This window comes from Elephantulus edwardii, unplaced genomic scaffold (genome assembly GCF_000299155.1).
Source record: "Elephantulus edwardii isolate Elephantulus edwardi_28Jun2011 unplaced genomic scaffold, EleEdw1.0 scaffold00019, whole genome shotgun sequence".
Classification (NCBI taxonomy): Eukaryota; Metazoa; Chordata; class Mammalia; order Macroscelidea; family Macroscelididae; genus Elephantulus; species Elephantulus edwardii.
The window spans coordinates 27430571-27454763 of NW_006399769.1; the positions used below are offsets into that span (position 1 = coordinate 27430571).

Genomic DNA, 24193 nt, shown 5'->3' on the forward strand with positions numbered 1-24193 from the left:
AAATTTTTTAAATCATTTAAAAATTTAATAATAATCACTGTAAAAGAAACTCAAATCCAACCTCTTAGAAGAGGTCTGCCTAGGTTTAATTAACCCTCAATTAATACAGACAAATAAGGAAGTAACAGTAAAATGCAGGTCACATTAATATTAAGTTAAAATTTATATTTTATGTTTTATAAAGTAAAATACCAGACATTAGCAAATGCATTAAACTGCCCCTTTTCAAGCTATAAAATAAAAGTAAACTGTAAAAAGTTACATTTGTCCCAAATAAAAACTTACAAACTGAACAGTGTTTTACTCATTTTTGCACTAAAGAGAATTTTATATACATATTCAGTATTTTAAGGCTAAAAACCTACTTCAGATTAGCTTCTGTTACAAATATATCAATTTAAATCTGTGACATGTGTAACATTAGGCAAAGCAGCCAATGTACGGTTCTTATCATAATTAGAAAAAAATTAAATACATAAAATTTTAAAACATTTTCACCATAAACATTTATCCTAACTTTAAAATTGCAAGCTTATTTCAAATCACATTGTTATGTGCTGTCAAGTTAATTATAACTCATAGCAACTCTGTAACAACAGACCTGGATCTTGCCCTACCCTACCTCATTCTCATGGTCTTGGATATATTCTAGCTATTGTTAATTGTCACTCTTATCAATCCATCATGTTGAGGGTCTTCCCCTCATTCTCTGACCCTTCACCTTTCCCATAAAGGTGTCTTTTTCCAACCACTATTCCACAGCACCTCCTGACAACATGCCTAGCGTATGTGAGATGAAGTTTCATCTGCCTTGCCTGTAAAGACATGCTTTCTCCGAAACAGACTTGTTTGTTCTTTGGCAGGCTGTGGGATATGCAGTACTTTAACTCCACAGCTCAAATGCAATAATTCTTGTTTGGGTTTCCTTATTTGACGACATCCAACTTTCAGATGGATAGGAAGCAACTGAAAATTCCAGGGCTTACATCAGGTACACTGCATTCTTAAAACTGACACTGTGGCTTTTTAAGCATCTTGAAGATGGTCCCTCACAGAAGATTTCTCCATCACATGTTTTGATTTCTAGACTGCTGCTACAATGGATGTGGACTGTGGAACCAAGGTTGTTGAAGAGTCTTCCTGCATCTTGACACCAAAGTCTTCCTCATTTTGTCCAGCTTCTTGAATTATTTGTTCAGTACACAGAATGATATAGAAGAACCCTGATGTATACCCTTCCTGGTTTTAAACCATGTAGTGTTGTCTTGTTCTGTTAAAATTGCTTTTTGTTTTGCCTGAGATTCCCATTCCTCTCAATGTTTTCCATAATTTATGTTCCACAAAGTTAAATGCCTTTGTATAGTCAATAAAACACAATTAAGTATCTTTCTGATACCTTCTGCTTTCACCCACGATCCTTATTACAACAATAATGATTACTCCTCTTGCCTTCCCTTTAGGTTTTCTAACTCCAGCCCTTTTGCACATTTCCTTAAAATACTCTTTTTTTTTTGTCTTGTCAAGCTGCCCTTTGAAATTTTCTGTTCCTATCTCTTATTTCTGTATTTCCTCTCTTTGTTCTGGCTCTCAACATTTTAGACCACGCTTCTCAATCTCCCAGCATCTATTTTTGTCTTTTCTTTTTCTCTTGTCTTTGCAGTGACCTTTTGCTTTCTTAATAGATGTGTCCATAGGGAACAGGAAATCATCTCAACCAACAAGCTTGGCTTGCTTTTTAAAACAAAAACTGAAAATAACTCAGAACCAATAAGAAAAGAATAGAAAATGGTTTTTCAGATTTATACTCTCTTGAGAACTGAGTAGTTATATAATAAAGAGTACACACAACTGCTTTTCTGTCTTTTAGCTTCATTTTGTCACAAATAATATGCAATAACTATCCTAGTAAAGACAATCAACAAAGTAATAAATTCTCTCAAAGTAATCAAGGGTGATTATAAAAATGGAAACCATGTTTACTATTCTATTAAGAAAGTTTCAGCGAACTCTTAATAAATTATATAAATAAATGAACTCGTATTTTACATTTGAAATAATTCACAATTTCATATACCTGAAATACCAGGACTTGAAGGATTTGATAAAGGTTTGGAACCTTCTGAAGAGGGTTCTATTCCTTTAGAAAGAGATCCATCCACAAGTATATCAGCTTCATCAATATCATCACAAGTTCCTCCAATTTGGAGAAAATGAAGCTCCCCACCTATAATGCAACAGAAGGACATCATTACAGATACATAAAAACTAGCAAAATATTCAAGTGTATACTATTAAGATATTTCTTTTAATTGCACACAATTTAAGAAAGTAGGCAGTTAAAGACACAGCCGAACGCTGTCAATTCCAACTGGAATTGGCAGGACTGAGTAAAAACTAGCTCCAAAAGGCTGTAAATCTTTACAGAAGCAGACTGCCCATCCTCCTGCAGGGGAATAGCTACTGCATTTAAACTGACAACCTCGACGTTCAGCAGCCAATCATGTTAATTAATATGTCACCAAGTCTCTTTAAAGAGAAATACCAAGTTATTTGGAATTACAACTGTCAAAAGAATTAGAAAATGAAAATAATTTTAAATGAGATAAATGACAAATGCAAAATACTTTAAAATGGGTATTTCTCAGTATTTACTATATGCTAAAGAAGATCTGTGGTCTTCTTCTACATAATGTATCAGGGTGTTAACCAAAACATTAGGGGTTCAGATCCATCAGCTGCTACTTGGGATAAAAATGGATCATCTCCTCCCAAAACAATTTACAAGCTCAGAATCCCAAAGGAGAGGCACTATGAGTCAGACCTAATACCATGGCAGTGAACTCAATTTTAAGGAGCCCTTAAAACAAAGTAGTTAAAAATGTTTGGCTTCTAACAAAACGTGAGAGGTTCAAACAAATCAGACCCTCTGAAAAAAGACTATTGCAGTCTACTAATGTAAGTATCACAGCCTTAGAAACCAGACAGGGTAATTCTACTTTGTCACACCGGATCACTATGAGTTGGAATAATTTCAGTGGCAACAGGTGTGTTTCCTGATGTTTCAAACACCATCTCAAGTGCTTCAATTAATTAATCTTCACAAAAAGATCTGATGCAAGATCTATTGTTGTGGCCATTTTACAGAAAAGTAAACTGTTACACTAGGTATAATGAGATCCAAATCTCTTAATGCCAATGAAACAAAACTGAACAAAGATTACTAATTTCCTGAAATACTAAAACCAAACAAGTTTTTAGTTTCATAGCTCTATCATGGGGGGGGGGAGCACCTCTGAAAATCAATTAGGCAATTATTTAAGAAAAATATCAATGACTAAGAGTAAGTTCAAACAAGAGTATATATAGATTAATTTCCAGCATGAAAGTAAGACAACAAACCCTCTCCTCTAAACAGCAACTAAAAAGCTAGATGAAATTGTCATTAAATCAGAGTGGGCAAGCAGTAGAAAGCAAGCAAGGAGATTTGCTGCTATTGCCAAAGGGAACAATACTTATTTGAAAGTTGTCGATCAAGCGACAATTTCAGGAACAAATGAAGAGTCTCAACAATTCTACTAGCCTAACGTCACCATCTTATCAGCCAGGAGTTAACATAGCTTTCAAGCAGACAAACATAGGTGGCTTGATAAATTCACCATCTAGGGAGTTTGAACGGTACAAACCACAGGGAGTCATGCTGCTAGTCCAAAGGCCACAAAACTCTGAAGGTCTGAATCTACCTCCAGCTCCACATGAGAAAGATGAGCAGTAACCTCCCATGTGATTTCCAACCTCAGAAACCTGATGGAGAGTCCACTATGAGTTGGTTCTAACCCAATGACAGTGAGTGATATCCCAGATATAGCAAAGAACAGAGGGGATCCAAGCCATTAACATACGCCCAGCCAATTAAGCCTTTGTGCAAATACAGAAAAGACCTGAAAGGGAATAATACAGAAAAGACATACTTTCAAAAGCCTCACTCCCCAGTCCACATACAGATCCTCCATCAAGGAGTAGGAGGCATTTAGCCAGGGTCTCTGTGCAATCCTTAGCGAAATATTAATCTATAAGGGAGCTCTGGTGGCCTAGTGGCAAGTTGCTCCACTGGAGAAAGAGGGGCAATCTCCTGCTGTGCCAGCTGAATCCAACTTGACAGTACACGAAAAAGAAAAAATTAATCTATATCTGTATACAGGTAATAAGTACAAAGCCAAGATTCAAGGTGGGCAAGCTGGGAGGGATATCTATCAGATGTACACACTGCACAAGAAGCAGATTTCATATATATAGTCAAGTAAGTTACTCAGACATCTAAAAATTAGGAAAATCATTCTTGAGGACAAAGCAGCAAAAAAGAAGGGTTTGTATAACATTTTATATAAAATTCTAATAAATGAAAAATTACAAATCTCTATGAATTAAATCATCAGACCACACTTCTATGATCCTATTTTTTTTTAATTATTTTTTTAAAGAGTGCTAAATCCATTCAAAAGGAGAAGAGGAGTTTAAGACATAACTGAGTTTATATTAATGGTGGTAAAAGAATTTTTAAAAAGATAACAACATGTCTCTACAACATGAAGAATATAATTAATGCTACTGAAGTTTACAAGTAAAATTTATGGACATTGATTGTTTTATTATTCGTTTTTTAATTTTTTTTTTAATGGGCGGGAAAGGAGTTTCTTTCAAGAGGCAGTACTGGGAAAAATACTACTCCATGCAAATGAATACACCTGGACCCATTTCTCTCACACAATATAAAACCACCTAACTGAAAATAAAATATCTCAAATTTAAGAACTAAACATAAGGCTTTTAGAATAAAACAGAAGTATAATAAAATCTTGTACTCTGACAAATTTAAAAATCTAGATGAAACAGACAAATGTATATGGTCACACTACTTACCAAAACTAATATAAACAGAGAGAGAAAATTCTAAGCAGACCTACAACAAAAGAAAAGATTGAGGACACCATCAAAGTAGTCCTAAGAAAACAAAAGTCCAGGACTACTACATGGCTTTACAAGAAAATTTTACCAAACAGGCAAAGTGTTGACATCATTCTATAGAAACTATTTGAAAACATATAAGTAATTATATTCCCTAACTAATTCTATGACGTAAGAGTTACTTTGATGTCAAAGGTAACAATCACAAAGAGAAAGAAATTATAGAATAATATCCTCTATAAATATAAATGCAAACAGAATTCAATAATGTATTGGGTGCGGGGGGACAAAAAAGATTCATACCAGGAATGCATGAGTGGTTCAAAATTAGAAAACCAGTCAATGTAATTCATCACTCAAATAAAAGAAAGAGAAATAACCATATGATCACTTCGAATGAAACAAAAAGGGGTTTCAAAAATCACTACCTTTTTTCTGGAAAAAAAAAATCCTTCAGCATATTTGAATAGAAACAAAATACTCCAATAAAATTTCGACCAGACTTTTATTATTATTACTACTACTATTATTATTATTATACTAGTTTATTTACAAAATTCTAATACACTGTTTTTCAGGCCAGATTTTTTTACTATTATACGTTTAATTTACAAAATTTGAGTAATTTTCCAGACCAAATATTTTTTAGGACATACATACGAAACCAACTGCTAACATTGTTGTCAATGGTGGAAAGCTGAGACCTTTCCCCTTAAAAATGGGAATGACTGTTATATGCCATGGAGGTGATCACGACTCAGAGTGACCCTAAAAACAGCAGACCTGAATCTGCCCTGTACTGCACCATTCTCACCAACACTGATACACTTGAACCCACTGCACCAGATACTGGATCAGTCCATCTCGTGGAGGGTCTTTCTCTCTTTTGCTAACCCTCCAAGCTTTCAAGCATGATGTTATTTTCAAAGGACTGGACTCTCCTAACAATGTCAAGTATGTGAGATGGGAATTTCATCCTTCTTCCCTCCCAGGAGAACCCTGCCTGAACCATCTTCAAGGTATGAGAATGAGATTAGGATGTTCAGTACCATGATTCTTATTCTAAATTGTACTAGCAGTCTTAACCAGTGAAAGACAGCAAGAAAAGGTCATTCAAATAGGGAAGAAGTATTAAAACTACTCCTATTTCTACTTACTTTAAAAAAATAATTCTGGAGGTTCTAGTTGTTGTTTTTCTGTGCCATCAAAACCTCTGTGAACCATAGCCATCCTATGTACAGCTGCTCTGAAGCCTGCCCTGTCCTGAGCCAGTCTCCTGATTCCAACATACCAACCTCAATTGCCCCAGTTACTGTTATCATTCTATCTCATCTGGGGTCTTCCTCTCCTGCGGCTGTCCTTCCATCCTTCCAAGCACGATGTCCCTTTCCAAGGTTAAGCCCATCCTGGGCACATGCCCAAGGAATGTGAGATGGAGCTTCAAAATCCTAGCCTCTAAGGAGAAACTAACTTGGATCCTCTCCAAGACAGACCTATTTATTTTCTTGGAAGTTAATGGTATGTTTAAAACTCTTCTCCAGCACCACAATTCAAAGGCATCTATTTTCTTCTGTCATCTTTAGTCATCATCTAGCTCTCTAATGCATATCAAGTAATCATGAAGAGCATGGCCTGGATTAGGCTCATCTTAAGTCTCTAGACTGATACCATTGCATTTCAGGAGAGGTCGCTGACAGCAGATTTTCCCAAGGCAATTCATCTTTAGATTTTATGACTGCTGGTGCCAAGAGTGTTGATTTTGGAGCCCAGCAAACTATAACTGTTAGCAACCTCAAACTCTTTTCCATCTATCATGGTGCTGCCAATAGACCCAGTAGTGAGAATCTTTGTCTTCTTAATGTTGAGCTTAAATCAATATTAAGACTACAGTCCTTGACCTTCTGCAGCAAGCACTTCAGGTTCTCCTCAGTTTCAGCAAGCAAGGTTGATGCCCGAGTCTTCCTCCAAACTTGATGCCCGACTCCTCCTAAAGCCCGGCTTCCAGAATGATATGTTCTGGATACAGATTAAAAAGGTATGAGATGCATCCCTGACACACTTCTTTCCTGATTCTGAACCATGCAGTGTTTCATTGCTCTGTTCTGAGGACTGCTTCCTGGTCCAAATATAGGTTTCACATAAGCACAATCAAGTGTTCTGGGATTCCTATTCTTGTTAAGGTTAGCCACAGTTTGTTGGGATCCACACAATCAAATGCCTTTGCACAGTCAATGAAACAAAGACAGACATTCTTTTGGATCTCTTTGCTTTCTGCCAAGATCCATCTGACACTGGTAATATCTCCAGTGCCATAACCTCTTCTAAACCCAGCTTGTATTTCAGGTAGTTCTCTGTCAATGTACTGTTCCAGTTATTTCTGGATAATCTTCAGCAGGATTTTCTTAGTGTGTGATGTTCAATAATTTCCACACTCTTGTCAGGTCACCTTTTTTCCCCAATGGAATGAATATGGATCTCTTCCAGTCAGTTGGTCAGGTAGTTGTCCTGCAGATTACTTGGCACAACATGGTGAGCACATCCAGGACAGCATCTATTCACTGAATTATGTCAAATGGTATGCTATCAATTCCTGGGGCCTTATTTTTGCCAAGTCCTTCAGAGCACCATTTCATCTTGATCATGTGTTATTTCTTGAAATTCTGTGTCAGCCAATTTTATTTGGTATAGTGATTTTGTATACTTCTTTCATCTGCTTTTAATGCTTCCTGAATCATTCACTCTTTTGCCCATCGTACCTACCATAAACAATGCAACTTGAAGCTTGAACATTTTTCCTTTAGTTCCATCAGCTTAAGAAATGCCGAGCGAGTTTGGCCCTTTTGATTTTCCAACTCCAGCTCCCTGCACATTTCATTATAATACTCTGCCTTGTCTTCCCAAGCTGACCTTTGAAATCTTGCGTTCAGTTCCTTAACTTCTTGATTTCTTCCCTTTACTGTGGCTTCTCAGTGTTCTAACACAATAATCAGAGTCTTTACTGACATCCATTTTGGTCTTTTCTTCTTCTTTCCTTGTAATAACCTTCTGAATTCTTCATGGATGATATTCTTGGTATTTTCCCACAGCTCATCTGGTTTTTGTTAATTAGTGTTCAAAGCCTCAAACATGTTCCAGAGTTGGTTTTTAAATTCACAGAGGAAAAGACTCAAATTTTGATTCCTGTGGATATGATTTAACCTTCTTTAGCTTTAATTTGAACTTGCATATGAGTAGTTGATGGTCTGTTCCACAATTAGCACCTGGCCTAGTTTGCACTGCTGATAGTAAATTTCGCCAATGATTCCTTCCACAGATGTAGTCAATTTCTCTCCTGTGCATACCATCAGGTGAAATCCCTGTGTATAGTCCGCATTTATATTTCTTATAAAAGGTATTTACAATGAATATAATTCAGTAATGCTACAGGATAAAATAAGTCAAGTTGATAGTCAAATTCTCCAAAATAAGATATAAGGATAGAATAATAAAAGCAGCACAAGATAAAGAATCACCTACAAGGTAAAATTAATTAAGTTCTGATGTCTCAGCAGAAACCATGCAAGCAGGATGACAATGCAAGCACATACAGAAAGCTGGGGGAGAAAAAAACCCAAAAGCAAACAACTGCCAACCAATGACCCTGTATCCAGCAAAGCTCTCTATCAAATATATACAAGAGATATTAGATCCTTTGCAAGAAAAGAACCTAAGGAATTTATAAAAACAAATCTACAAGAGCTTTTAATGGAAGCCCTCCACACAGAGACACCACAGTAACCAGAAACAATAAAAGAAAGAAACACAGCAAAATGGCAATGGTAAAAACCTGGCCTGTCAATAATCATACCTGATGTGAATGGACTAAATGCCACAAATCAAGAGAAAAGGGGTAGCAGAATAGATAATAAAACAAATTCCATCAACATGTTGTCTATAAGAAACACATCCAAGAAATGAAGAGAAAGACAGACTCAAAACCAAAGGCTGGGGGGGTGGGTATCAAGCAAATGGCATCCAAAAAAAAAGCAAGATTGGCAATACTAATCTCTGATAAAAAAGACTTCAGGATGAAAGCCCTAATAAAAGATAAGGAAGAGCACTATATAATGATTAAAGGCACAACAGAGCAAGAAGACATAATCTTGGTCAACATCTATGCACCAAAGGATAGGCCTGCAAAATACATAAAACAGTGGTCAACAGAATTAAAGAAAGAAACAGACAACACCACAACTGTGTGGAAGATATCCCACTCTCTACAAAGTATAGGTCAACTCAAAAGAAACATAACAATGATGCAGGAGATCTAAATCACACAGTCTGCAAATTTCACCTTATTAGGAGTACTGCACCCAACTAAAACTCAATTCCCTTTCTTCTCCAGTACACATGGTACATTCTCCAAAATATACATATTAGGGTTTAAATTACATCATATATTAGCATAAAAGCAAGCCTCAACTAATTTAAAATAAATTTGAAATAATACAAAGTTTCTCAGACCACAATTCCATAAAACTAGAAATTAACCATAAGAGGATAAAGCTTACAAAACCACATATGGGGAAGCAAAATTACACCCTTCTAGGACACAACTGGGTTATAGAAGAAATAAAGAATAAATATGAAAAGTTCCTCAAAACAAATGATAATGAAAATACAATGTGCCAAAACCTCTGAGATACAGCAAAGGCAGTCCTCAGGGGCAGCTCATAGCAATACGCAAACATAAAAAACAAAGAAAGAAGTAAAATTAATGATCTAACTAAACAACTTCATCAAATAGGAAAACACCCAGCATAATCCCACAGCTTCTAGAAGAAAGTAAATTATAAGAACAATAGCTAAAATCAGATAGAAAACAGAAAATTAAGTAAAACCATCAACACAACCAGGAGCTGATTTTTCAAAAGGATCCGTTAAATAGACAAACCATAGGCAAGAAAAAGACACAAATAACTCAATTAAGGAATGAAGGAAGTGACATCACAACTGAACCAGTCAAAAGTAAATCTGTGATATGAAAAGCTATGCTCTATTAAATTTGAAAACCTAGAAGAAATGGACAAATTCCTTGAAACTCATCCAGACTGACATTGGTAGAACATCTGAACAGATCCATCACAAAAGAAGAAACAGAGCAGGCCCTAAAAAGACTCCCCCACAAAAGAACTCTTGGACCAGATGGCTTCACAACTGAATTCTACCAAACATTCTTAGAAGATCTATTACCAATAATACTTAAATTATTAAAAAAAAAAACACACACACAGAAAAAGAAGGAAAACTCCCAGAGACATTCAATGAAGCAAGTATAACCCTAATTCCAAAATCAGGCAAAAATAGTACTAAAAAAAGAAAAATACAGACCAATATCTCTCATGAACATAGATGCAAAAATCCTTAAAATCCTGGCATGCGTGTGTGTGTGTGTGTGTGTTTATAAAAGAGAGAGAGAGAGAGAGTGTGTGTGTGTGTGTGTATTCATCAAGATCACACAGGGTTCATAACCCATATGCAAGGATGGCTCAACATTAGAAAAACAATCAAAGTAATTCACCAAATTAACAAAGCAAATAATAAAAGCCATATGATTCTACCAATTGGTGCAGAAGAGACATCTGACAAAATCTAACACCACTTCTGCTTAACACATTCACCAAAATTGGAACAATAGGGAATTTCCTCAACATAGTGAAAAGTATATATGCAAAACCAAGAGCCAATATAATTTTCAATGGGAAAAGACTAAAAGCATTTTCCTTGTGAACAAGAACCAGACAAGGATCCACTGTCACAACTTCTATTCAATTTTAAGTGCTTGCTAGGGCAATATGACAAGAGAAGGAAATAAAAGACATCCGTATCAGCAGAAAAATGGTTGAGATGGATTGATTCTGTGATTGGAGTGGTGGGAATGAGTGTGTCTGAGACAGGGAAGTTGGCACAGGATAGAATAGCGTTTAGGACTCTTGCACATAGGGTCGCTATGAGTCACAAGTGACTCGATGGCACATAACAACAAAAACACACGCAGATGATTTAACAGTGTACACAGAAAACCCCAAGGAATCAACAAAAAACCCCTAAAGCTAGTTACACCTATTTAGTGAGAGCTAGTAGGCCAATTTATTAGTAAAGTGGCAGGATACACGATCAATATCCAAAAGTCAGTAAGATTTCCTCTACAGTAACAAAAAGACTCAGAAAAGGAAACCAATGAAGTAATGCCACTTACAATAACCAACCACAAATTGAGATACTTGGGAATGAACCTACCTAGAGGCACAAAAGACCTGTACAAAGAAAAGTACAGAATACTTTTGCCAGAAACAATAGAAGACCTAAATAAATGGAAAAGTGGAAAGGAAGAATCAATATCATAAAAATGATAATCTTACCAAAAGTAGTCTACATGTTCATCACAATCACAATAAAAATAACGGATTCCTTTTTCAAGGAGATCTCAGAGAAAACAGTCAAGTTTATCTGGAGTGGAAAGAGACCCTGAACAAGCAAATGACTTCTAAAAAACATAAATGAAATGGAAGAAATAGCATTCTCTGACCTCAAAACCTACTACAAAGCAGAATTAACCAAAACAGTATGGTACTGATATAATGACAGGCACAGGAGCAGTGGAACAGAATTGAGAACCCAGAAATTGACCGCTCTATCTCTGTCAATTGATATAACAAGAAAATAAAACCAATTAAATGGGGAAATGACAACTTCTTCAACAAATGGTGTTGGCAAAACTGGACTTCCACCTGTAGAAAGCTGAAACAGGATCCACATCTCACACCAACACAAAAATCAATTCAAGGCGGACCAAAGACCTGGGAGTAAAGTCCAAAACTATTACATTTATAAGAGACAAAAACTGGGACCAAGCTTAGAAAGCCTAGTCTATGATATAAAAAGGCTGCCAAATAAATACAGCCAGAAATTCACAATCTAGAGAGAATAAAATTGGTGAAAGGGATCTTCTAAAGATTAAATCTTCTGTGCATGAAATACTTTTTCCAATAGGGCGAAGAGAAAAAATCTACCAACATTTGGCAATACCATCTCAAACAAAGGTCTCATATCAAAAGTTTAAAGGATGCTACTGGGCCTCCAGAAGAAAAAGACTAATAACCCAAATACAAAATGGGTGAAAGACATGGAAAGGAAGACATGGAATGTCTTCAGAGGAAGACATTTGGAGGGTCAATACATACATGACAAAATGCTCAAAATCACCGGCAATAAGAGAGATGTAAATCAAAACGACAATGAGATACATCTCACTCCAGTAGCAGAGGCAAAGTTTAGCAGCGCATCTAACAAATAAACATTGGAAAGGATGTGAAGAAATAGAAACTTCTATATACTGTTGATGGAATTATTCAATGGTACAACTCTCTGGACGTCAGTTTGGTATTTTCTCAAAAAGCTGAACACAGAACCTCCTTATGACCTAGTTATTCCGTTAATAGGAATATACCACAAGGAAATTAGAACTGAAACACAGAAATTTGTGCATCAATGTTCACAGCAGCATTATTCATCATCACAAGAAGTCCAATCACAAGTGAATGGACTGAGAAATTGTCACACAATCACACAATGGAATACTATGTAGTACCCAGGAGCAGTGATTTAAAAGAAAAATACTACGTAACTTCAGAGAGACTGGAGAGCATTATGCTGAGTGAAATAACTCAGGACAAAGACTGCATTAAGAACATTACTCTAAAAAGAGAAGGATAACTAGTAAAACATGTATGGAGACCCAAGGGGAGAAGGTGTGGGGGCAGAAGAGTGATGATGAGACGAGGTGAAATCACAGGGTTGCATAATTTGATGGGTGATGGGAGAAGGTAAAAGAAATGAGAAAGATCCAGCAGGGACAAGAAAGGACAGGGTAATGGTGGGCACAGTACAATGGTGATTAATGTTATAAAGCATAATGAATGGGAATGACTGTATGAACACAGTTTGAATGAAAAATAGTGTGAAACACATGTACATGAATTTTTTAACCAATCAACATAAAACAAATAAAACAAAACAAAGGAAAAACCTAACACATAACTTTACACTTAGAAAGCTCTAAAAAGGAAATCAATAAAATTCACAATAGTCCACAAAATGATAAAATGCCTTAGTTATAAACTTCTCTAGGAATATAAAAGATTTATACAATGAAAACTACAAATCTATGTATGACATCATTCTAGAACAAGGGGTGCATTGCAAGGAGGGCTGAAAAGGGGGGAGGGGATTGGGAGGAAAATTTGCAACAATCGAAAATAAATTAAAACATTTTTTTATGTTAAAAAAAACCCAATAACAATATAAGGGGATTTAAAAAAAAAAAAAAAACACAACAGTACAAGAGACTAAAAGAAACCTACACAGTAAAAGGAAGGCCATCCTGTGTTGATGGACTGGAGAATTCACACTGTAAAAAGATCAGTACTACAATTAAAGTTCTATAGATACAAGGAAATCTTAATTGCAACATTCTTTATGGAAATGTGAAAAGTCATTGACAATATTATACAGAAGAGAAAGAGGCCCCAAATAACCAAAGTATAAGTGAAGAATAAGAACACATTAACCTTCATACTTTCTGAATGTAAAAATATTACACAGTAATAAAAAGCCCAGTGTTGATTCAAAGATAGACAAGTCTATTGAAACAGAAGTGAAAAGTCAAATATATCAATGTATATTTAACTTTAAAGTTGTTCCTGGCAGCAAATCTGTCTCAATTTTTATGGTTTTGGATCTATCCCTCCCTCTGCCCCCAGGCCCATTTCTTTGTTGCTGCTTCCATGGGTATTTATTGTGGATTAAAGAAAATTAAATCTTCACAAATTCAATCTTTTCTACATTTATCAGAATGTTACCTATTGGTCCAAGCATGAAGACTGATATTTTTGGATGCTAAAGTGCAATCAATATTGAAGGTTACACAGTCTCTGATCTATCTAATTCAGTGAGTATGTTAAGTCTTCTTCACTTTCTGCAAGCAAGGTAATCACTTGAATGATGCAGGTTGGTGATGAGTCTTCATTCAGTCCTGACACTATATACTCTTCTTTATATAATCCAGCTTCTTGAATTATTTCCTCAGAATACAGACTGAATAGGTAGGTATGGAGAAATAATACAATTCTGATACATACCTTTCCCAATTTTACACCATGCTGTAACTACTTGTTCTCTTAGAACAACTGCTTCTTGATCTATGTACAGGCTTCAAATGAGCACAACTAGATCTTCTAGAATTTCCATTCTTCTCAATGTTATCTGTAATTAATTATGATCCACATAGTGATTTCCCATAATCAATAAAACCCAAGTAAACATCTTTCTGGTATTTCTCTGCAATAAGCTAGGATCCATCTGCCATCAGCAATGGTATCCCTCGTTCCATGACCTCTTCTGAATCCAGCTAAAATTTCTGGCAGTTCTCTGTCGATATAGTTTTCAAATCATTTAAAAATAATCTTCAGTAAGATTTTACTCACGTATTAGTTAATGATTATTTCCAGACTGTGTTGGATCATTTTTTTTAATAGGAATACTTAAGGATCACTTCCAGTCCACTGGCCAAGTAGTCATCTTCTAAAGTCTGCAGCACAGACTAGAGAGCATGTCCAGAGCTGCATCTCACAATTATTAACGATTATAAATGCATTAGTGAGCAGAGATCAAAATGACACTGAGATACCATCTGATCCTGCTAAAATGGCCCTCATTTAAAAACAAAAACACAGCATACACAATTGCTGATGTGGATATGTGAGTATTTAAACCCTTATCCATTCTTTATCTACTGTACAACCACTATGGAAAACAGTACAGTGCCTTTTTGGAAAATTAGCACTATTTTGCAATCAAGAATTTCACTTGTAGGTAGGTATGCATCCCAGCGATTTAATACTAGAAGCAAAATCAGATATATGGGCACCTTTGCCGACTGCAGTACTATTTGCAATAGAAAAAAGATGAAAAACAAGTGACCATCAACAGATGACACATTTGAGGGGAGGGGTCTGGCATACACAAAATGGTATATGCAGCCCTAAAGGGTTATGATGAGTTCTCAAAATACATTATAACATTTATCAATCTGAACAGCTCAATGAAATAAGTCAATAACAAAATGACAAAGTATGATCAGTTTATTACAAAAGACAAATGTATACATAATGAGATAAATGATCACTAGTGATTAAGAGAGATGTGGTGGAAGACAGCATCTTGATCTAGGTATAAGTTTCTTATGAGCACTACTAAGTGTTCTGGAATTGCCATTCTTCTCAATGTTAGCCATTATCTGTTGTGACCCACACAGTCAAATGCCTCTGTATAGTAAAAAAAAAAAAACCCACCACCACAAATAGATATCCTTCTATTTTCAGCCAAGATTCATCTGTCATCAGCAATGATCTCTCTGGTGTCAAGGCTTTTTTAAATGCAGTTTGGATTTCTTGAATTTCTTACTCCATGTACAAGAGTATACTTTTTCTGCAAACCAGAACCTGGACTCCAACTCCTGACCTTTTGGTTAGCAGCCCAACATGTAACATATGGCTCCTTATGTTGCTGTTACGTGCTGCTGAGTCAGAATAAACTCAGCTGACACTCCAGTAGGTTTTCAGAAGCAGTAAATCACACGGGAGAAGACTGCCCTTTCATTCAACAGCTCGTGGATTCAAACTTGCTACCATATCTGCTCACCAAAAAGTCACCAGAGCTCTAAGTAAGTTTAAGCATGTAAGCATGTATGGATCTTCATACACAATAAAGTACATGAGGGAATCTTACACCTTAAACAAGATCTGGTTATAGGAAAGGAGGACAGATCCCCAGTTTCACAGGGTGACTCACTGAGATGATACATTACGTGGAGTTTATATTCCTCATCTTGGCTTAACAATTACAGTCTGGGTTTTGTCAGCAACTATCTTAAATAAAACTATTGGCCCAAACATGTGCAGAGAAGAAGAGAAAAGATGTAAACCAAAGATGCAGAAAAGAAACTTCAGGACTAATAATATAAAAAAGTATGACATCGGAAAGGCCTTCTGTCAGGAACCTTTCCAAAGTACTAAAGAACAAAGAACAATGTCAGTTTGAAGACTAAGATGTGTCTGGTTCAGGCCATGGTCTTTTAAATAACTTCCTATGTGTCTTAGAGCTAAAGAAAGAATAAGTAAAACAGAAGAAAAAAACAATGATTTCGAGTTGTGGTGTTGGAATATCCCACGGACTGCAAAAAGAATAAACAGATAGCTGTCTTGGAAAAAAAAGGTGCAGATAAAGTGCACCTTAGAGGTAAGGATGGTGATGCCTCCTCTCACACATTTTTGGCATGGTGATAGAAAGGGCTATTTCCTGAAAAGGTGTAGGGTCAGTCAAAGTTCGACTTTCAACAAGATGGACTGACACAGTTACTGGAGCATTGGGCTCAAGTGTGTCAGAGATGATGAAGATAGCACAGGATAGGGAAGGGTACAGATCTATTGTTCTTAAGGTCCCTATGAGCTGAGACTCAGCTCGAAGCCACATTAACAACATCATCTTCATGAACCAAGAAATCATCTGACAGGATCACAGTAACAGGTCCTGAAAGAATGGGAGCAAAGGATGAATTTAATTAGAACTTAAATTCTTAAAAAGTTAAGACTTGCTGGACCATCAATTGAGGTTAAAGGACTCCCTGAGACCATCACTCTGGGATTCTCTAAAATCTGTGAACCAATCCTATTCCATGGCATTATTGTTTAACTAAACAACAAATTCATATTTAAAATATCATTCATGAGTTCTGTAATTCTTTAAAAAAGATAAAACAAGCTTTATGAGACCACATGGTAATAACATCTACTCAAAATCTTATGTTGAGCAGGTAAGGAAGTGGGGAAGCTAGATTACTAAAAATAGCATAACCATGTAATGCATCATGAAAAGTATAACCAATGTCACTGAATAAACTGTGCAGAAACTGTTAATTTACTTAATTTACTGTGTAAACAACTCTTATTGAAACCACAGTAAGTCTAAAAAGTAGTCATACTTTGGGACCTATGACACAAAAAGGACACATAGAAAAAGACAAAATAGAAAGGTGTGATCGCATTAAAAAAATTTTTTTTAAAACTCCCCCTTTTTGTTTTGCTCATTGAAGTGTTTAATTAACAAAGTAAACAGACAACCTACAGATTGAGGAAAAAAATATTCAGAGCCACTCAAAATACATACAGAATGCCTACTATTCAACCACAAAAACATAAATAACCCAATTAAAAAATGGACACTAAACTTCAATAGATATTTCACCAAAGAGGATATTTAAACCGTCAATATGCATAAGATGATGATTGCAGTATTCAAAACTGAGAAACTTAGTACCATTGAGTCCATCGAGTCAAAACTGACTCACAACCAACTCTCCTATAAAAGTACACAGGAAGAAATTAGCCATCTTTCTCCCACCACTGGTAAACCAAAACGCTTATTTTTGAGATGGCAATGCAAATCTTTATTTACTAGGCCAACCAATTTACAGAATTATTGCTGTTGCTGTTATGTACAAGCAAGTCAGAACCATCTCACAGCTGTCTAACAGGTTTTCCAAAGCTGTAAATCACATGAGAGGAAACTGTCCATCTTTCTCTCGCATAGTAGTTGTTGGATTTGAATAGCCTTCCTTTGTGATGGCAGTATAACTCTTTACCACTGAGCCAAAAGATCACCCTAATTTAGAGTTTTCAGGAGATGTAAATCAAACATTACATATAATCATGCCCCTACTGGAATAGCTATGATCAAAAAACTGGAAAGAGAATATGTATGGGAGGACATTAAGAAACTAGAACTCTCCAACCACTGCTGATGAGAACACACATGGTAGATACGGTACAGTGGTTTCTCAAAAAAGCTATACATATAACTAACATATTATCCAGCAATTCTACTCCACAGTGAAGGGAGAATATGGCAGTTGACCCACCACCCCCAAGCTTGACCACTTTCTGAGAAACTTAACACCTGAGCTGGTCACATCAAGGACCATACCAAACAATGGATCCTGATAAGAGTCTGAGCTTGAGAAAAAAAAACAAAAAACAAAAACAAAGCTAAAACCTAACTAAATTAACATGCAAAATTCCAAGAAGTACCATCTTTTTTTTTTTTTAATTGTATTATTTTTACATGTACTGTCAAATTAGATCTGACTGGTACAGGAGGAGATTGCCCCCTCCTTCTCCAGTAGAGCATCTGGTGATTTGAACCACGTACTTGCAGGGCAGCATCTTGCCACTAGGCCACCAGAGCTCCCTAAGAAGTACCATCTTAATCCTGTACAGAACCCCTATAAAAAGTAAACTCCCCAAACTGCCCGGGCGCCATTTGGATCCTGTCTGCATGCCATGCAGCTGGGTCACTTGGCTTCCCTCTCAGACTGTGCAATAAAGGCCTGTTCGTTTCTTGGGACCAGTTCTTTTCTTAATGTTTCTCTCCCTCGCGCCCTCACACTCTTTTTTTTTATATCTAACACAAAGTATATACTCAAAAGAATTTAAAACAATGACTCAAACACACATTAAATGTAAACTAATGTTCACTGCAGCATCATATACAACAGTCAAAGGATGAAAATAATCAGAAAGGGTGTCAATAGATTTTTTTTTAAAAAAAAAAGTGGTACACACAATGGGATTTTGTTAAAAGAAAAATAGCTGGTACAAAAAAAATAGCTGGTACATGATACAAAATCTTATTGTGATTATTTTACTTTTTATTGTGATTTTAACTTAAGTTTACAGAAAAGTGGGGTCTTTATTCACTCATTTCTGCACATTTTCTTGCCTCCTCCTCCCTAAGTCTACTTCACAGTTCACCTCTTGTTCCAGATTGTCAAATAATGCCCAATAATACATTCCTTTCAGACAGTTCTTTCTCTCATTTGTTCCAGTGTAGTGTTAATTATGTATCCACTTTTTCCCTGTTTTTCCCACCCTGGTCCCCATACCAATCCTATCTTGTAATAGCAATGTCATGGAATGTGACCTTTTGTGACTGAGATATTTCACTAAGAATAATGTCTTCTAGACTCATCCATGTTGTGTAGTGCTTTACAAGCTCATTGTTTTTTAATACTGTGTAATATTACAATGTGTGGATGTGCCACAGTTTTCTTACCCATTCATTTGTAGATGGGCTGCTTCCATCTCTTTGTTATTGTGAATAATGCAGCAACAAACATAGGTGTGCATACATCTATTTGCATCACGGCTCTGGTTTCTTTAGGGTATAGTCCCAAAACCAGGAGAGCTGGGTCAAATGGTAATTCTATTTCTCACTTTTTGAGAAAGTACAAGACCACCTTCCATAGTGGTTTTATGTACCACTTTACATTCCCACCAGCAATGACAGTTTCAATATATCCAGTATTTGCTGTTTGCTACTCTGTTGAACTTCACTACCATTGTTGGGAAAAATAGACAAGTTTTAAGAACATTATATTTGAGGAAATGAGTAAGTCACAAAAGAACAAATACTGTATTATTTCAGTTAATACAAAAGATATTAAAGATATGGAAATCAATGTGTATTGGTTAGTTAGAGATGAGAAGGAAGGGATTAAGAAAGGAGAGGAGAAGGTTTAAGAGACACTCAATTTTTTAATAGTGGAATTATAATCTGGTAATGGGCAATTGTGCTGATTATGATGAACATAACTAATGATGCTGAATCGTACAAGTAAAAAATTGAAAAGCAATGTTATGTTCCATATATTGTGTGTGTGCATATGTACAGAGACACATGAAATGGTTTTATCAAATCTACTTTTAGTGTACTGGCATACCTCAAGTTACAGATGATTCTATCTGCTGTGTAGATTTCATTATGTAAATCTGCCCTCAATTTGTAAGGACTGAATTAAATCCTGCTACTAGGAATCTCAAGTCTCAATCACCTTCACTTGGCTGCAAATGGAGTGCCCAAATTGTTGAAAAGGCTTTGAATCTTTTCTTGCACTAAAACCCATTAATAAGTGAGTCCATTTCAAGTCAAAGCAAACACACAAGACAGAGAAAAACTGTTCTATTGGGCTTTGAAGGCTGTAAATCTTAACAGGAACAGACTGCCTCACACACCACAGCTAGTGAGTTAGAATTATCCCTCTTCCTGTACCTCACTCTATCAACAGAGCTCCTTCTTGCTCTAAGACTCATACACTCATTGCCAGTGAGTCAGAGCTGATTCATAGCTGAACTTCCAGTATATTTATGGAGTAAGTTCCATGAAAGATAATCACCCATCGTTCTCCCAAAGAGCTGCTGATGTTCTAAAACAAGACTAAATAAGAACCATGTGACTTTATTCCAACTTATCAATTCTAAAAGAGATCTTGGTCATAACCAAGTAACTGCCTACATTATTAATGCTATTTAAAAAAATATATTGCTATTTCAATATAATTAAAAGGGTGTCATACTGGATTCATAAAATCAGAGTCAATTTTTCTCCCAGTATCTTTTATTGATCTACGGATGACAACTCATAAATTTTAAAATATAACTTGTCTTTCCTTTTTATTGTTATAATAGTCTGTTTTGAATACCTCTTGATCAACCAATCCTTGAAGAAGAATTGGTAGTCAATTTTCAAAGTGGTTTACTTCTTGGATTGTCTGTTTGCTTCCCTGTTACCTGGAATCACTTCCTAAGAATTGTTATCATCCAAACTCCAAAAATTCAGTCCTCAGATGTCCAACTCCAATGTGTAGGTAAGTTACAACAGGCTCAAAGTCTTTATAGTGATTTAAAAGCTGTACACACAACAAATGATGAATGTGATAATTTGTGGAAGGCATGGATTAGTAAATGGGTCAGTCCAATCTCTTAGTTATTTCAGAGGATAAATTTATTTAACATTAAAGAACCAGTTCAAGTTATCCTGAAATCATGTTAGTACCAAAGGAACCTATAAACATCAATATATTTTATTAAATACTATTCAACTCTCAGTTGCCTAAAGCCTCTTTTACCAAATAATCTGAATCATTAAATCCTTACTGTAATTTAGGAATATACTGTGCTCTCAAACTCACTTCTGTGGAGTCTAACTTGACTCGGCTGCTCCTCCAGTAGGTTTTGGGAGGTTGTGGACTTCACAGAAGGAGCCTGTTAATTTTTCCAATGTAGCTGAACGTCTTTGGTTAGCAGCACAACTCCTTTCTTACCATCATATAATGAAAATTGTGCCCTAGGGCCAGGGCCATCAAGGAAAGTTACAAAACCTAAATAGTCTATGGGTTATTCTCTTTTTATTTTTTCCACTCTTTAAATATCTCTCATTAAAGGATTCTAAAGAATTCAATATATGATCCTTCTGCTTTTGTTACTTCCAAGCAATATAGTGTAGGTGAGTTCACTGCATTGACTTCTTTAATGTTGCTTTTCTAGCCATTGTCTTTGTTACTCTTACAACAAGGTTGTATGAATGATTGAATGGAAAATGAATTTGCTCCGTAAACTTTCACTCAAAGGACAATATACTGTTGTTGTTATATACCACTGAGCTGGAACCAACAGAGCAGTAAACCACACAGAATCCCATCTTTCTCTTGAAGAGGAACTGGGGGATTCAAATTGCATGCTTCTGGGTTGGCAGTGCAACTTTTTACCACTAAGCCATAGAGCTCCCTCATGGTTGGGTAGAACTGTTCAAACATAAGGTGTTTGTGGCCCAAGAACTAAAGAGCTTGCTAATCAGGTAAATGGTATTTTAAGGTGTGATTATACAAAAAAAAGAAAAGAAAAAGATGTGCAGAATACTAATATTGTAGAAACTCGTCAGTCCTGCCATACTGTCAACCTTACATCTGGCCCAGAGGAGGGCTCAGAAATATCATTACCATCAAGCACAAAGAAGCAGAAAAGATGAAGTGTGACACTACAGAGATGAAATGAGCTTAAGACAGGTGCAAAAGTGGTGGCAGTAGATGTGACAGAGAGCCAAAAACTGGTGTGAGACAAAACCAGAGGCTTTCACTCAGAGTGAGAACGTTGTAGATATCCTAGTGAAGTGGTTAACTTTGGGCACTTGCCAGAGCAGCTAGGCTGGCGAACCAAGAGAGTTAGAGCCAAGGCCTACCTTCAGGCGTAGGCTAACTGGTAGCAGTTAGAGTGGTACATAACTGGTAGAGCTAAGAGAGCTTTAATACACATGCCCAAGCTGTGCGGAGGCCAAGGCCATGAGGTCATTCATTAGAGAGGTTCACCTTAAAAACACCATCGAATGCGGAGCTCTGGTGGCCTAGAGGCAAGCAGCTGCAACTACAATCCCAGAGGCGCACGGTTCGAATCGACCAGATGCTCTGCCGGGAAAGGAGTGACAATCTCCTCCTGTAACAGTCAGATCTGATTTGACGGTACATGCTCACAAAAATAATAAAATGAAAAAACAAACAAACAACAACAAAAAAAAAACACCATTGTAAGTATTCTCTAATCTGAACTTTAATTGTAAGTGATGGAAGAGGACAGGGCAAGGTTCGAGTAATTGTTTATAGGGTTGCTATGAGTTATCAATTCGACGGCACCTCACAATAACAAAAAAATAGAATCTGAATTAAAATCTCATAATATTGAGTGCTGTCTATGAATTCTACGTGGCAATCAAACCTAAAGAAAACTGAGACAGATGGACAGTGCGAGAATTCTGTGAACGTGTCAAGCCTTCACAGAATGGTGGGTGTCTGAATTCACAGGAATTGTCTCTGTGCTCTTTTTACTGCTGATGTGGATTCTGCTCCCTTGCAAACTTAGTGGAGATCAGACTCTGTTGCCCCCACACCTGCCATAGTCTGTAGAGTAAGCATTGTGTGTAGAGTAAGCAGACTGCACATACTTCAATGCTGGCTCTGCCATCTATTAGCTGTTACCATTTATTAGCTCTGTTATTTAGTCATCTTACTTAATCTCTATTAGCCTCAGTTTCCTTAAATGTAAAATACATTTATAAAACAGTATACATCTTACAGAGTTGGTGTGATGACAAAAAAAGTGAAAAGAGGTAAAACTCTTACAACGAACTTGCACAGATGTGAGCATATACTATTTTAATGGTTGTTCTGAACTTTTTCAGCTTTAATTGCATTTTGCTAGTCTAAACTTATTGCACATTACTCACTTTTTAAAGTAATCTAGTAGGATTACAATGTTATTTGGAGATTTTTTTTTTCACCCCTTATGAATTCATTAGGCACATTTTAAAGAATGTGATCTGAATCACCACATGTGCCATTGTTCTACCTGACTAAATTCTTGTAGTCACTTTAAAGAGAGTAAAGTACAGGTGATTTCCAGAGAATGAATTAGGGATGGGTAGCATGTATAAACATTCAAACTGCTGTCAAATTCCTCTGTCAAACCTTGGATAATCACCTAGGCTTCAAAGATCTTATAACTCTACATTCCCACTGAACTATTATCAAGACAACTCATTTTGTCTAATATAAATAATCCTTTTGAAAAACCAAACACCAAGACTAAAAAAAAAAAAAATTGAGAGAAAATGTATGCTATGTTTTACTCTATATTGTTCTGTAGATGTTGTAAAACTGATTTACTACCAGCCAAATGTTTATTTGGAAAAACTAGTAACTACTTGCTAAGTTTTTAGATTTCAAAAGTAAATCAGAAAAGTACCAGAAACTTTATTACTTCAGTTAATAATTTATTACTTCATTTAATTCTAACAAGTCTAAGAAATAGATTTTTTTCCTATTTTATAAACAAAGATTTGCTGAGTTCAAAGTAACTTGCCCAAATTTACAAACTTGAGCAGAGGCCAAGTTACGGTTCACATAAACAACAGGTTACAAATATTGCTTGCTTTCTGAAAGTTCACTTTATACCATTTTACATAAGGCCTATATTCATAATCTGATTTCACTATGGAAAAGAAACCCATGGGAGATTTTCACTCTGATAAAAAGTAACATGAAAAGCAAAACCAGTGTTCAGTGTTTGTTTTACAGCAAGCTGTCACAAAGCAGTGCTCTGCACCCAGCACCATGATTGCTATCACCAAACTCTACCCAGCATCAAACACACCTTAAATTGTATCTGTGGGTATTATATGTTATTGTTAATTTAGGCATTAAATGTTATTTGGCAAGTCACATTTTGGGTCCAGGAATGTTCCACACTTT

General features: G+C 36.0%; 1 protein-coding gene across 1 annotated transcript in view; it reads right to left on the reverse strand.

Moving 5' to 3' along the window:
* Positions 1-24193, reverse strand: part of BIRC6 (baculoviral IAP repeat containing 6) — a 281200-nt gene that overhangs the window by 178297 nt on the left and 78710 nt on the right. Inside the window, exon 11 of the mRNA XM_006882363.1 lies at positions 2075-2224. Within this exon, the coding sequence (XP_006882425.1) occupies positions 2075-2224 (150 nt within the window). The remainder of the gene's footprint in view (positions 1-2074; positions 2225-24193) is intronic.